Source organism: Carcharodon carcharias, chromosome 32 (assembly GCF_017639515.1).
Source record: "Carcharodon carcharias isolate sCarCar2 chromosome 32, sCarCar2.pri, whole genome shotgun sequence".
NCBI lineage: Eukaryota > Metazoa > Chordata > Chondrichthyes > Lamniformes > Lamnidae > Carcharodon > Carcharodon carcharias.
This window is the reverse complement of record NC_054498.1, coordinates 18,937,451-18,952,016: the sequence shown is the minus strand read 5'-3', so window position 1 is coordinate 18,952,016 and position 14,566 is coordinate 18,937,451. Positions and strand designations below refer to the sequence as shown.

The window sequence follows — 14,566 nt, the reverse complement described above, 5'->3', positions numbered from 1 at the left end:
CGCCGCACACCCCCCCACCCCTCCACCCAACCCCCCACCCCCGCCGCACTCCCCCCACCCCCCGCCGCACCCCCCCACCCCCGACCCCGCCCCCCACCCCCGCGCCCCCCCCCCACCCCCCCGCCCACCCCCCCCACCCCCACCCCCGCCGCACCCCCCCCACCCCCCCCCAACCCCCCACCCCCGCGCCCCCCCCCCACCCCCGCCGCACCCCCCCCACCCCCCCCCCCGCAGACCCGCCCCCCCCACCACCCCCCGCCGCACCCCCCCCACCCCCCCCCCCACCCCCGCCGCACCCCCCCCCACCCCACACCCCCCCCCCCCTCCACCCCCCCGCCGCCCCCCTCCCCCCCCAACCCCCGCCCGCCACCCCCCCACCCCCCCGCCCCCCCCCACCCCACCCCCCCCCCCCCCCCACCCCCCCCCCCCCCCCACCCCCGCGCCCCCCCCCCCCGCCCGCCCCGCCCCAATGCAGTAGAGGGGACCCAGGAAAATGAGCTGGGCCATTAGTAAGGAAGCGAAGTTAAGTGCTGTGACTTGGGAATGATGCATCAGGGACAGCACCGGAGATAAGGCACCAGACCCACCTGTCCCGGACACCACCCTCCATCCTAAGGCTCCCAACAGGCATGGCTCCATTCTGGGAGCGTGAAACTTGCTGTAAGGATCTTTTTTTTTTTGGTGCAGTGCATCAGTAACGGGAACTGTTTCGATCTGTCACCAGCTGTTAGAGTTACAAAGGGACTTGTACATCTCGCAAGTGGATGAAGCCAATCGAACAGGGATGGTGAACAATTACAGACATGTTCAGAAGCTTTGGGAGAGAAAAGTGTTTATGTCATTCCATGAAGGTGAGCACTGCAGCACAGTCTGGGATCGGACCCTGCACCTCAGTCATTAAGCAAACTGATGGGATTGGAAGCAGGGAACGTAAATCTAGAAAATCACCACCAAGCTCGTAAAAAGCAAATGCTGACTGTTCTTCACTGACTGTGGCTTATTTTGACTTTGCCAATGGTGTAATCAGGACTATATCGGATCCATCCCCTGTCAAACATCACTCCCAAGTTAAATTTCCATTCAAATGAGGTGCTGGATGGGAGCAGTAAGGCTCGCTACTAGCCAATGACTGCCAGGTTCTAGGTCTGTGCCCCTCCATCACTCCCTCATCCTTCCCCATCATGCAGTAGAGGGGACCCAGGAAAATGAGCTGGGCCATTAGTAAAGAAGTGAAGTTAAGTGCTGTGACTTGGGAATGATGCATCGGAGACAGCACATAGGCAGAGCCTGGCCAGGAAAATATCAAGTTTTACGTTAAATCCCAAAGCCAGAATTAACCCCACTGAATCACCAACATTCAGAATGGATTTCCAGGGAAAATATGGAGGTTAAAATCCCGGAATGGAGGGAAATGTAGAGTTGATCTGGACGGGTGCTTTCCATGCCTGTTGTCTCCCCCCGAAGGCCTCCCTGAGAGGAAACCTTCAATTTCACAAAGGCTGGGAATTTCCTCTTGTTTCACGGCTGGAATGGAATCAGCTGGGAGGAAATTCCCGCCCAGTCCACAGCAGTGGGGGAATTAAGAGTTCCTTAATGGGATTGTGGATGCTGAGGTCTGCAATGCACTTTTTGGGAGAGTGGGTACAGGAGACTTTGACGTTTCATGTGTTAGGTGTTGGCTGTGGCTCAATAGGCGGCATCTCGCCTCTAACTCAGAAATGTGGGCGTTTAAATCCCACTCTAAGGACTTTGGGACACAGAATCACACAGTGTAGAAGAGGCCTTTCGGCCCATCGAGTCTGCACCGACACGTGAAAAACACCTGACCTACCTACCTAATCTGGCACAATTCAGGCTGACACTCCAACCTGGTACTGAGAGAGTGCTACACTGTTGAAGGTGGTGTCTTCCAGGTGAGAAGTAAAACCTAACCTCGTAGGTGGATGTGAAAGATGCCATTGCACGATTTGAAGAGCGGGAGAATCCTCCCAATATTTATTCCTCAAGCAGCGTCACCATTGGCAGATTATCTGGTCTCATTATTAGTGTTGTTTGTGGGAGCTTGCTGCGTAAAATTGGGTGCTGTGTTTCCTACATCACAACAGTGACTACACAAAAAAGAAGTACTTCCATTGGCTGTAAAGTGCTTTGGGGTGTCCCCTTTTGAAGAGAAGTGTCAGCCTGGATTTTCTGCTGAAGTTGGACTTGGATAATCAGTTTTAAATGTTAGTTAAAATGTGGGTGTGTTGCTATATTCGCCTGCTGCACTGGATCCTCCCCTTGGTGTAAGTATCTTCAGGTGGGATGAGGTGACTGTGCTACGTGCTTCCCCATCGCTGCCCAGGGCATTAGTTAGCGTGTAGTGAACAGAATGATCTCTGCCAAATTGCTGAATGGTGATGATTCAGGTATCGGAAGAGAGAAGTCATCCAATATGCAAGGCAACATGGTGAGTCATGTAATATGTAGAAGGGGAAGATTGTGTACGTGCTGGATTTCCCGTAGGTGGCTGTTGCAAAATACATACAGGAACAAACAGGGCCAAGCTTGCTGGGGTCAAGGGAAGACTGTCAGAGGCTCCAGGCCAGACACCTTGATGCAAAGTAGGCCATTCGGCCCATCGAACCTGCTCCACCCTTTGATAACATCATGGCTGATCTGATTGTGGCCTTAACTCCACTTTTCTGCCCATCCCTCCCCCCACCCCCCCCCCCCCCCCCCCCACCCCCCCACCTCCCAATAACCCTTGTCAATCAAAAATCTGTCTAACTCAAGCCTTAAGTATATTCAATAACCCCGCCTCCCCCTGCTCCCTTGGGAAGAGAATTCCACAGACCAACCACCCACTGAGGGAAAAACATTCTCCTCATCCCCATCTTAAATAGGAGACCCCTTATCTTTAAACTTGTCCCCTAGATAACCCCACGAGGGAAATGCCCTCTCGGCATCTACCCTGTCAATCCCCCCTCAGAATCTTATAAGGCTCAAAAAGAAATAAGGCGGGGGAGGGGGGGGTCTTATTTAAAATGGGGATGAGGAGGAATTTCTTCCCCGAGGGTTGTTAGGGTTTGGCATTCTCTTCCCCAGAAAACAGTGGAGGCTGAGTTATTGAATATATGAGTTGGACAGATTTTTGATTGACAAGAGAGTTAAGGGGCTATGGCAACAGGCAAGAAAGTGGAATTAAAGTCACGATCAGACCTTATTGAATGGCGGAGCAGACTCGAGGAGCCAGATGGTCCACCCATGCTCCTCATTCTTATGATTTCATGATCTTAAGATACTGTAAAACCTTACTTACCTTCCACTTTGCTCCACTCGAGCTGGAAGGCCTCTGACAGGCTCTTCAGCTTCTTGGGCCCACCCGCCCCCCCCCCTTAAATGGACAGAGAACCAGTCTCCGTGCAAGTTAAAGGGGCTGCCCTGGCAGAAATCCCCGTGGGTGACTGTTGCTACCCCTCCACCTGGGGGCACGTCTGGAACCCAGAAGCAGCCTTTACCTCATAATCCTGCCCCCGGGAGGGAAAATCCAAACCCCGGGTATCACTTGTTGGGTTTTTTTTTTGTGTTTTTGTTACTTTTGAAGTGTAGTCACTGTCACAATGTCGGAAAGGCAGCAGCCAATTTGCACACAGCAAGCCCCCACAAACAACAATATGACAATGACCAGATAATCTATTCTAGTGAAGCTGTTTGTGGAATAAATATTGGACAGGACACTGAGAGAACTCCCTCCTCTTCAAAACAATGGTAGGATCTTTCATGCCCACCTTGGTTTTCAATACCTCTATCTGACGAATAACACTTCTGACGTGTAACAAATAGCACCTCCGACAAGTGCATCACTCCCTCGGTACTAAAATAAAAGCAAAATACCGCAGCTGCTGGAGGTCTGAAATGAAAACAGAAAGTGCTGGAAAAGCTCAGCAGGTCCAGCAGCATCTGTGGAGTGAGAAACTGAGTTAACTCGACTTAGGAACTGAAGTGAGGTAGGGATGTGTTTTTTTTTTGGATGAGGGGAGGAAAAAAAATAGGAAGAAATAAGTTCAGTGGGGCAGGAACAGGCCGAATCGATGGGTCTAACCAGGACAGTCCTGTTGTTATGGATTTCGGGAAGGAGGTAGAAGTGGGCTGTACGGGGCTGGGGGAGTATGAGATGCATTCCTACCTCTCTTCAGAAGTGGAGTCATACTGGTCTCAAAACGTTAACTCTATCTCTCTCTCCACAGATGCTGTCAGACCTGCTGAGTTTTTCCAGCGTTTTGTGTTTTTACTCCCTCAGTACTGCTGGTCTTTGGGCATAAATCCCCGGTGGGATTGAACGCACAGTCCTCTGCATCTAACGTGAGGCTGCTACCCACTGAGTCATGGCTGCGTTCGAGGCTGTGTGTTTCACAGCAGCTTTCCTCATTGCGGGAATTATGTGGGCGTTTGGAAATGACTCGAAAGCTGGGAGAAAGTGGGAGGGGGGGCTGCTGTCACAGGGGTGGGGGATCTTGTTCACAAGCTGTAAGTGAAAGGGATGAATTCACATGCTGGCTGTGTGGGAGAGTGTATGTGGCAGTGTGAGGCTGTGATGGTTATGCAAGTAGACTGATAACTCGGAGGCCGTGAGTTGTGGAACTGAATTCAGTGAATGTGATCATTTTGGGACTTTACGGGAGAAGAGTGAACATGGGGAGCTGCCAGATTGCTATAAAAACCCCAACTGGTTAACAAGCCAACCAGCCTCCTTCAAGGAAGGGGAAGCTGCCTGGTCCTGAGTTACCTTTGCCTCGCGTCTAATCCCATATCGTTGGGGTGGCTCTTGATACTGTGGTGAGAATGATTAAAGGATAATCAGGGCTACCTTGTCAGTCAGCATTAGTCAAAACCCACAAACAAATAAATCAACTATAGTCCAGAAGCATCTGATTACCACTGGGATAAAGTTCTTCAATGTAGTAATCCAGGAAATACAACGGCAAATAAGATTTCAAGGTAACACATTATACAAGCGAGACAACAAAGCATTACTGTGGTTAGTGACGGAACCTGTAATTAGAGTTCTTTAAAGAACACTTACTGAACTTCCTTTATTCAAATGGAAATGGTGCCAGTTTCTGAGTAAAATTTAACAATGTGTTAAAGACAGGTCATGGTAATATAATGTTTTATGATCTAAGAAACCCATTGTATCACTTGTGCACCGAGCTTCACCAACCTCTTTCTCCCAAGTGGCATGGAGCTCCACTCACCACCTGGGACCGACTATTGCTTGTTCCCATTCCAACATCTCCCTCCACAATTTAGTGAAACTTAGCTGTACCGCCTCCAATGCAAGTATATCCTTTCTTAAATGTAGCGACCAAAACTGCTATACTATCCCTACATGGAACATATTTACTTGTGGCAAGCTTAACTGGGATCTATAAGTTCCAGTGAGGCAATGATAACATTTGCATCTCTCCAGCACCTTAATATAGAACAATGTCCTAACGTGCTTCACAGAGATGTAATCAACAGTTACTATACTGAGCTAAATGTTGGGGGGGGGGGGGGGGGGGGGGGTTCACTGGAGGCTTGCTTATAGGATTAGGATCTAAAGAGGTTCCTTATAGAAGGAAAGGTACAGACAAGGACACACCCTTGCGTGATTCCAGAGTTAATGGTGTAGAGGTGGGAAGAGAGAATCTTGGGCTTATGTTTGGCCAGATTAGGGCTGAACAAGGCGAGGGCAGTTCAAAGGAGCTGGACAATGGAGGACAGGCAATGAAGGAGGACGGTGTGTTCAACCATGTCAAAAACTGCACAGAGCCCACGAAGGATGAGGAAGTATAGTTTATCACAAGAGATCAGATTTGTGATTCTACTTAGATTAAGCCACAGAAAGAAGTGCAATTGGGGAGGGAATGTAGGTGCTGGGGGATACAAGGAAGAGATGGCCTTAACTGTGATCAAGACCATGGGAATAGAGAGTGCTGGTGAGGTTGAGGGCGTGTTGCAGATACATGAGAACTGTAGCCCTCAAATGTAAAAATATGAAGTGTTACAAAATGTAGCAAATATGAAGCAATACAGATACAAATTGTTGCTGATGTGGTATAACAGATATTAGTGTTAATGCAACTTTGTTTTTCTTTCAGACACCCTAAATGCTGATCATAAGCTGACTCTTGGTAATGTGCTCTGTTTCTATTTGAAAAGCCTGTGACACTGTGCCCAATAATTGATATCTACTTCCCTTCCTACCTCACTTGCCTCTTTTCCTCATTGTGACATACTCGCAGAATGTTTCACTTCCTGCTGTGCAGTAACCCAATGCCTCACTAATGGCAGCCAGGCCTCTGCCATTAGCATTGTTGCCCTGAGGACTGATTGTGGTCCATGGCTTGATAAACATCTAATCACGTTTCCATTTCGGCTGGCTTAATTGCTAAAACTCAAAGCATCTCCAGCAACTTTTCCTTTCTCGCTGCTTTGACTTTTCTTCACAAATATTTCTCAGCTTTTCGTGTGGGCACATGATCTATTTATTGCCATTGTCTGCATGCATGGGTCTGATAAACTTAATATCCATTCTACTTTCCTGTTTGATAAGTGCAAATTACTCAGTGTTTTATTATATAAAAATGTGGGAAATGGATGGAATTCTCAACTGCAGAATTCATTCCACTCGTTCGTGGCTTATTGTCGTCCTCGTTTGGAACAAGTTAAGAACGTTACAAAATTAATGTAAAATAAAGCTGTCAATAGGGTCTGGTGGTCTCCAAAGCTAAAACAGTGAAATAAATGACGAGAAGGGCACATTTGAGCAAGGAGACAGCATTTACATCCACGCCAAGCCAAAAGGACATCACTCTCACTTGGCAAATGTGCCCGTTTTATGAACAAGCAGATGGCGATTTAGGCCTCCCCCCCCCACAAAAGGCACCAGCCAAAATGTGCAGCTTCTCAGCACCGAGCTTTCCTGTTCCTTGTCATATTGGTTGTTAGTGTTACACTGGGGGCATCCTGGAAGCTGATTTGTCACACGCTGCCCTCTTCAGGCCATGCCAGCACACAGCAGGCCAATACCAGTCATAAGGCCAATGGGACAGCAGCTATTGGAAGGCGTTCCTCGGATGCACCACCCGTGTATGCAGGGTTCAGTGCCCACAACGATGGGCCGCAGAGAGGCAAGTAGCTGCTGCTACCTGTTGATTTCCCCCATCTGTGCGTGAATTTCAGTTTCTTGTTCTGAGGATTGAAATGATGGGAAGTGTTTCTGTGGGAGCTGGACCCCCAACTCACCAAATTGCTAAATCATCCAATTGATTGATGCCTCTGTCACTTCAGTCAATATGCACCCTCTCCATGACTGCTGCAGTGTGTACCATTCACAGAATACACTGCAGCAACTCATCAAGCCCGCTTCAACAAACCTCCCAAAACCATGACGTTCGTACTGAGATCAGGAGCAACATGCTGTGGAAGCATTATCATGTCAAACAAAGACCATTCCCAACTTGAAATGTATCACCGTTCCTTCATTGTCACTGGATCAAAATCCTGGAACTCCCTACCTAACAGTGCTATGGCAATATCATCACCACACAGCCTGCAGTGGCTCAAGAAGGCAGCTCACCACCTTCTCAAGGGCAACTGGGGATTAGCAATAAATGCTGGCCCAGCCAGTAATGTCCACATCCCAGGGATGAATAAATAGGTAAAAACAAAAAACTGCGGATGCTGGAAATCCAAAACAAAAACAGAAGTAGAAATACCTGGAAAAACTCAGCAGGTCTGGCAGCATCGGCAGAGAAGAGCACAGATGACCTAAGGGTCATGAGGACTCAAAATGTCAACTGTGCTCTTCTTCGCCGATGCTGCCAGACGTGCTGAGTTTTTCCAGGTATTTCTACTTCTGTTTTTGTGATGGATAAATAGGATTTGATTCTGGAAGCGTCACTGTGTAAACGTTCCCGGCTCTCTGAAGTACTTCCAAAGTCATTGAGACTGCATTCACAGTTTTCAGAGACCCTGGCTCTTTGATGGGATTTCACACAGAGGCCAGCTTCTCTGAAATCACAGGTACACTAAGCTTACTTTTCAGCCCATTTAATATTGTGATGTACATCCAGCCCTGGTATTGTAGAACACTAAGACCCATGGGGCATGAATAGTGGAAGCCAGCTGGTGGTGGTGATGTGTTACAGATCACTCGGGGACTCCAAGTTGCTGTGGCAACATGCACTTTTACATGCGTGTTGTAGCTTGGAGCTATGGATAATGATGGTAGAGGCTCCAACATTCTTTCCATCACATGGCTGACCAGGAATCTCACCCGTCCTTACTGTCGGCCATTGGCTTGTGTTGGAAGGGTTTGCAGATTGATACTCAACCTGTTTGGCTGTGTGATGAACACACCTTCTTTGACCATCAAGTCCCGGGGCAGAATTGAACCCAGAGCTTGAGGCTCAGAGGCAGGGACGCTACCCACTGCGCCACAAGACCTTCCCCACCCACTGTCATCGAATATCAAAAGCTTTGCTTAGAGTGAGGTTTAGTATTTGATGCAAGCAGTACAGGTGTCAGCCTGTATTAACAGTGATCTATTTTCTGTGCAGGTGTAATTCTGGCCATTGCTTTGTGCTCTGTGCTGTGTGTCATGGTTGCTTTAGCTCTGAGCTGCTTCTTCCTGAGGAAAAGGTAAGAACTTAAAACTCAAGTCTTTGAGTATTTTGATTGAACTCCATATTTAAAGGGAGTATTTATCTCAGAAAATCATTCTTTCCTCATACTACTATAACAAAAACTAATTACATTTATATTTCACCTTATATCTACTAAAACAAACCCAGGCACTTCACAGGAGTGTAATCAGACAAAAATTAACATGGAGCTACATATAAGAGATATTACCACAGGTTCTTGATCGAAGTGACTTTAAGGGATCATTGTAAACGAGGTAGAGATGTGGAGAGCTATAGAGTGGGAATTCCAGAGCTTGAGGCCCAGGTATCTGAAGGTCAGGTCACCAGTACTGGAATGATTAAAATCTGGGATGCACAAGAGGCCAGAGTTAGAGGAGTATAAGTATCTTGGCGGGTTGTGGGGGCTGAAGGGGATTACAGAGATTAGGGGAGGTGGGGGTCAAGGCCTTGGAAAGAATTGAAAACAAGGATGAGAATTTTAAAATCAAAGCTTTGGTGAACCCTGAGTCAGAGATGGTGAGCACAGTGGTGATGGATAATTCTGGATTCTTGCACATCCTCAATTTTAATTGTTCTACCATTGTTGGCCGTGCCTTCAGTTGTCTGGGCCCCAAGCTCTAAAAAACTTCCTCCCTAGATCTATTTCCTCCCTATACCTCTCTGTTTCCTCCCTAGACCTCTTCTCCCTCTCCTCAGACCTATTTTCTCCCTAGGCCTCTCTATTTCCTGTTCCTCCTTTAAGTTGCTCGTTAAAACCTATCTCTCTGACCAAGTTTTTGGTCACCTTGTGTGGATTTTGATTGATACCACTCCTGTGAAGTGCCCTGTAGTGTTTTACTCTGTTAAAGGGGCTATATAAATGCAGGCTACTGTTGTGATCAGGAGTCTGAACCCTGACTGAAGCATTTCTCTCCAAACAACCCCACAAAAGTAAGCTCCCTTAGCAGTTTTAACGGGCTGCCTTCAGACTTTGAGAGTGATGAAAGCAGCAACAATATCGTGGAATCTGAAGCACTTTCACCTTCTCGATCTGGGGTGGAAATTAAAATAAAGAAAATGTGGTGGTGTCTGGGAGAGGGTGCGGAGATTTACTGGAGGAATGGATCCAGAGATTAGGAACGTCGATTACATGGAGTAGCGAGAGAGAGTGGGATTGTTCTCATTAGAGCACAAAGGTTAAGGGGAGATTTAATACAAGTGTCCGAAATTATATGGGCCAGGATTTTCCTGTCAGCAAGCTTGGGGGGGTGGGGGGGGGGGGGTGTGGTAGGGCCTGCTTGCCGACATGTAAAATGACACGCAGTGATGTCGGGCGGAACTCCCGGCCAATTGAGGCCATTGAAAGAGACATTAAAGTAATTAATGGACCTGCCTGTCCAACCTTAAGGTTGGTGTGCAGGCCAGGAGCCCCGGCGGGAAGTAGAAAAAACATGAAACCTCATCCACGGGCGGGATGGGGTTTCATGTAGGTTTTTAGAAATTTAATTGAAGTGGCTTTAAAAGTTATGGGCGTGTCCCAACTCATGTGACAGTGTCACATGAGGGGACATGTCAGGGAATTTTTTTTCTCTATTTTTAACATTCCTCAATGTACCGCCGGTGTCTCGGATTTAGGGACCCCACCCGCACAGGGAGTGCATAGCGCCCCCTCTTCAACATCCCCCCTGGGGTTTTACGGGGGGTAAAATTCTGCCCATATTTAAGGAGAGCTGGCAGATGTAAGAGAACTTTTCTTTTACACAATGAGTGGAAATGACCTGGAACTTGCTGCCCATGAGGGTGGCAGAAGTGTAAACAATCAATGATTTCAAAAGGAAATTGGATGGGCACAGGAGCGAAATAAGCCTGCAGGGCTCCGGGAATCAAGCGATGGAATGATACTGAATTGCTCTGTGGAGAGCTGGCATAGACTGGATGGGCCAAATGACTGCCTTCTGTGCTATAAATGTTCCTGTGACTCTGTGGGGAGGGCTGAAGTCAACCTGCTTTCACCCTCAGGGAATCGGCATCTACCTCAGTGCTGCTCCATGATAGGTGTGGAAAAGGGAACAGTATCTCTCCATAGATGGAAGTTTTAAAGAAACAATAGAAATGTATATAGTTGTAGTGATTGATCTGCAGGGTGAGAGGGCAACAGGATGAGAGAGATATCTGAACCTATGCTTGTGCTATGCCTTCTGGACTCCACAAGAAATGTACCTAAATCTTCAACAATCAGTTAAACATCCGCTACACTAGTTCCACAGTCCCTTAGGTTGCTACTGACTGTTTGTACAGCTGTTACATGAAATACTGTTCAGCCATGCTTACATGTGGCTGAATTACTGAGGATTTTTTTTAATTCTTGTCAGTGATGCCCACATCCCATGAAAGGCCAGCATTTTGTTACCCGTCTCTAATTGCCCTTGAACTGAGTGGCTCGCTGGGCCATTTCAGAGGGCAGTTAAGAGTCAACCACATTGCTGTAGGCCTGAAATCACATATAGGCCAGACCAGGTAAGGATGACAGATTTCCTTCCCTCAAGGACATTAGTGAACCAGATGGATTTTTACAACAATTGATGATGGTTTCAGGTCACCATGGACTAGCTTTCAATTCCAGGCTCTATTAGTTGAATTTAAGTTCCACCAGCTGCCAGTGGGATTTGAACCTGTACCCCCTGAGCATTCACCTGGGTCTCTGGTTTACTACACTATAGGGTACTACTTCTAGTGCTCTGGATTACTACAATATCACTATGCCACCATCTCTCCAATGCCACTGGCAGATCGGTTTTGGCTGCATGTTGAAGTTTTGTGGCCAGGATCCCCTCTCCTCTTGAATTGATGATCCTTTAGTCCAGCTCATGCAGTGAATTCAGGATAGATCATTCTTCATTCTTTGAACGATGGCCATCTTTCACACAAAAAAAAACCCTTTCAACCATCTTCTGTAGTTTGCCTTTTGCTTTGGTTAAGGATTTTCGGGAAACGAGTGCAAATCGCGGGATCAGGTTGATAAATTTAGGCCTTAATCATTGGTTAATGTTTGTTGCTCATAAGGATGTATTTTTTTAACCCCCTCCCCTCCAACTTCTCTTGTTTTTGCAGAGCTGATAAAACGACTGAAAACAGAGGGGTTATCTACAAACCGGCAACCAGTAAAGAAGACGTGCTTTCACAAGCATGAGCCTCAAGCTGGAGCAAATATATTCTGAAATAGTTTAGAGAGGTGGTTAGTACAGATGCCTGAAAATATAGAGGCAACATTTAGCCTGGTGTCATTTTGTATAAACCCTAGACCTTCACTGAAGAATATCCAAATGTTATGTTTTAATGACAATTTTTCTTCTTGCATTCTAAAGTTTCTAAGTTGATTTTTCTCCTGGATGGTTGCTCACAGCAGTGTCTTGAAGATTAATCTTCAATCCCTGGAAACTCCAGATCAATCCTGGAGGGTTGGCAAACTTAATGACTTGACTTGAAAAGGGCAGATGGGGTTGGGGGTGGTATGGCTCCTTAGAATATGGCAGAGACTCAACACAACCCTGTCCCAGTGGGATCTGTTGGTCTCTCAATGGAGTTCGGGCTGAAGCCTAGAGGAAATTGAGCCTTTGTGCATTTATTTATTAATCTGGTGTCTGGCTTAGTGTCTCGCGTGCTTTGTAAATGTCCACCTTAGCATGAAGATTTTCCTGCCTCTTTCATTCCAGCTCATCAACTGCTGTCTGACTCACTGCATGCACTGCAAAACCCACCCCACAGAAGCATTGTGCTGACAATTGCACCTCCCCCTCCCATTCACCACTTCCTACTGGCCAAACCCACAGTCTCCTGACTACCTTATTCTCCCCTTAGTCTAAGGGAACAGTCCCTCACCTCCCTGAGCCTTTAAAAACAAAAGCACAGGGCTTGCATAAGAACTGTCCCACTCCTTAAGGACCCTCAGATGGAAATCAACTGGATAGGCATCCTGATCCATTTTAAGATTCATCATTCTAAGACAATATCCTTGTCTATTTTAATATTGACATTACTGTTGACAGCACCGCTTATTTCATTCAATTGAGCAGCATCTTTAAGAATGAAAACAGACGCAAAACGTTTATTCCATTTTCCTGTCACTTTAGAATGGGACCTGGCCCTCAGCATCGTCCGATGGTCCAATCAATCTTTGATAGTCTTCTGATTTGGAGAAACCTTTTCCCAATACTATTGCAGTTCTCCAGAAACATGATTTCCATTAATCTTTTAGCAGCTTGAGTTTCCTTTAACTGTTCCCAGTGCTCGTCGTTGTTTTGCTGTGTATTGTGTACGTTTAATTTATAAAAAAAACAATGCTTTTTATGTCTTATTTGTCTTTGTACCTGACCAGACTCCTTGGCATCTTTTGACCACATTCCCTTCTTTACATCTTGGAAACGTTCATAATTTTATTTCATTCTTTTAAACACGCCAATGAGTTTTGAAGTTTTTAAGGTGAAGGTGGATAAACACACGAGAGAGAAAAGCTGATGTTGACTGAGCGAAATTAAGTTTTAGGGTAGATCACATTGGATATACGCCACAGAACCAGGCCAATCCTGTGTTTATGCTCCACTTGAGAGCCTCCTCCCATCATTCCTATAAAAGACAGGAGCTCATGGTATTGGGGCGTAATATATTAGTACAGATAGAGGATCGGCTATCTAACAGGAAATAAAGTTGGGATAAATGGGTCATTTTCAGGTTGGCAACTGTGACTAATGGGATACCAAAGGGATCAGTGCTGGGGCCTCAACTATTTACCATCTATATTAATGACTTCAATGAAGGGACCAAGTTGTAGCCAAATTTTCTGGTGATGAAAAAAAGGTGTGGGGAAACATAAAACAATCTGTAAAGGGATATAGATAGGTTAAGCAGGTGGGCAAAAAATTGGCAGATAGAATATAATGTGGGGATATGAGGTTATTCACTTTGCTAGGAATAGAAAAGCAGAATATGATTGAAATAGAGATTACGGAATGCTGTGGTACAGAGGGATCTGGCTGTCCACGTACACCAGTCATAAAGTTAGCATGCGGGTACAGCAAGTAATTAGGAAGGCAAACAGAATGTTGACCTTTATTGCAAGGGGGATGGAACATAAAAGTAGGGACATCTTGCTACAACCGTACAGGGCAATGGTGAGACTACATCTACAGTAATTTGTACAGTTTTAGTCTCCTTAAGGAGAGATATACTTGTATTGGAGCTGTTCAGAGAAAGTTCACTAGACTGATTCCTGGGATGACGGCGTTGTCTCATGACAAACCATTGAGCCAATACTTGGAGTTTAGAGTGAGAGGTGATCTTATTGAAACGTGTAAGATTCCAAAGGGGCTTGACAGGGTAGATGCTGAAAGAATGTTTCCCCTTGTGGGAGCACAGTTTTAGAGTTAATGGATCTTCTTTTTAAGATGGAAAAATGAGGAAATTCTTCGAGGGTTGTTAATTGCTGGAATTCGCTATTTCAGGGAATAGTGGAGGTTGAGTCATTGAACGTGTTTAAGGCCGAGTTAGATTTTTGATCTTGAGTAAGTCAAGGGTTATCTAAAGAAGGCAGGAAAATGGAGTTGAAGCCATGATCTTACTGAATAGTGGAAGTGGCCCAAGGGGCCATGTGGCTTCCTCCAGCTTAATTCCTCATAAATACAGCAGAAAATTAGGGCACAGGAAGGTTCCACAAACAGTATGACACTGACAAGCTAAATCTATCTTTAATATTGGCTAGAACTCACCTCTTTTTCAAAAGTGTCATGGAATCATTTACTTCCATGTCAGTGTAGGGTGGGGTGGGGGGGTGGGAGGGGCAAATATGGCCTTGGATTAATATTTCATCCAAAACATGGCTCCTCCAACAGTGTCGCACTCCCTCAGTATTGCAATGG

At 46.5% G+C, this 14,566-nt stretch overlaps 1 protein-coding gene across 1 annotated transcript in view; it reads left to right on the top strand.

The window, feature by feature from the left end:
• Window positions 1-13,001, top strand: part of ca12 (carbonic anhydrase XII) — a 68,315-nt gene extending 55,314 nt beyond the window's left edge. The window contains exons 8-11 of the mRNA XM_041178630.1: window positions 725-851; window positions 6,126-6,158; window positions 8,589-8,670; window positions 11,766-13,001. Coding sequence (XP_041034564.1) covers window positions 725-851; window positions 6,126-6,158; window positions 8,589-8,670; window positions 11,766-11,844 — 321 coding nt within the window. The 3' untranslated portion in view covers window positions 11,845-13,001. The remainder of the gene's footprint in view (window positions 1-724; window positions 852-6,125; window positions 6,159-8,588; window positions 8,671-11,765) is intronic.
• The last annotated feature ends 1,565 nt before the right edge of the window (window positions 13,002-14,566 follow it).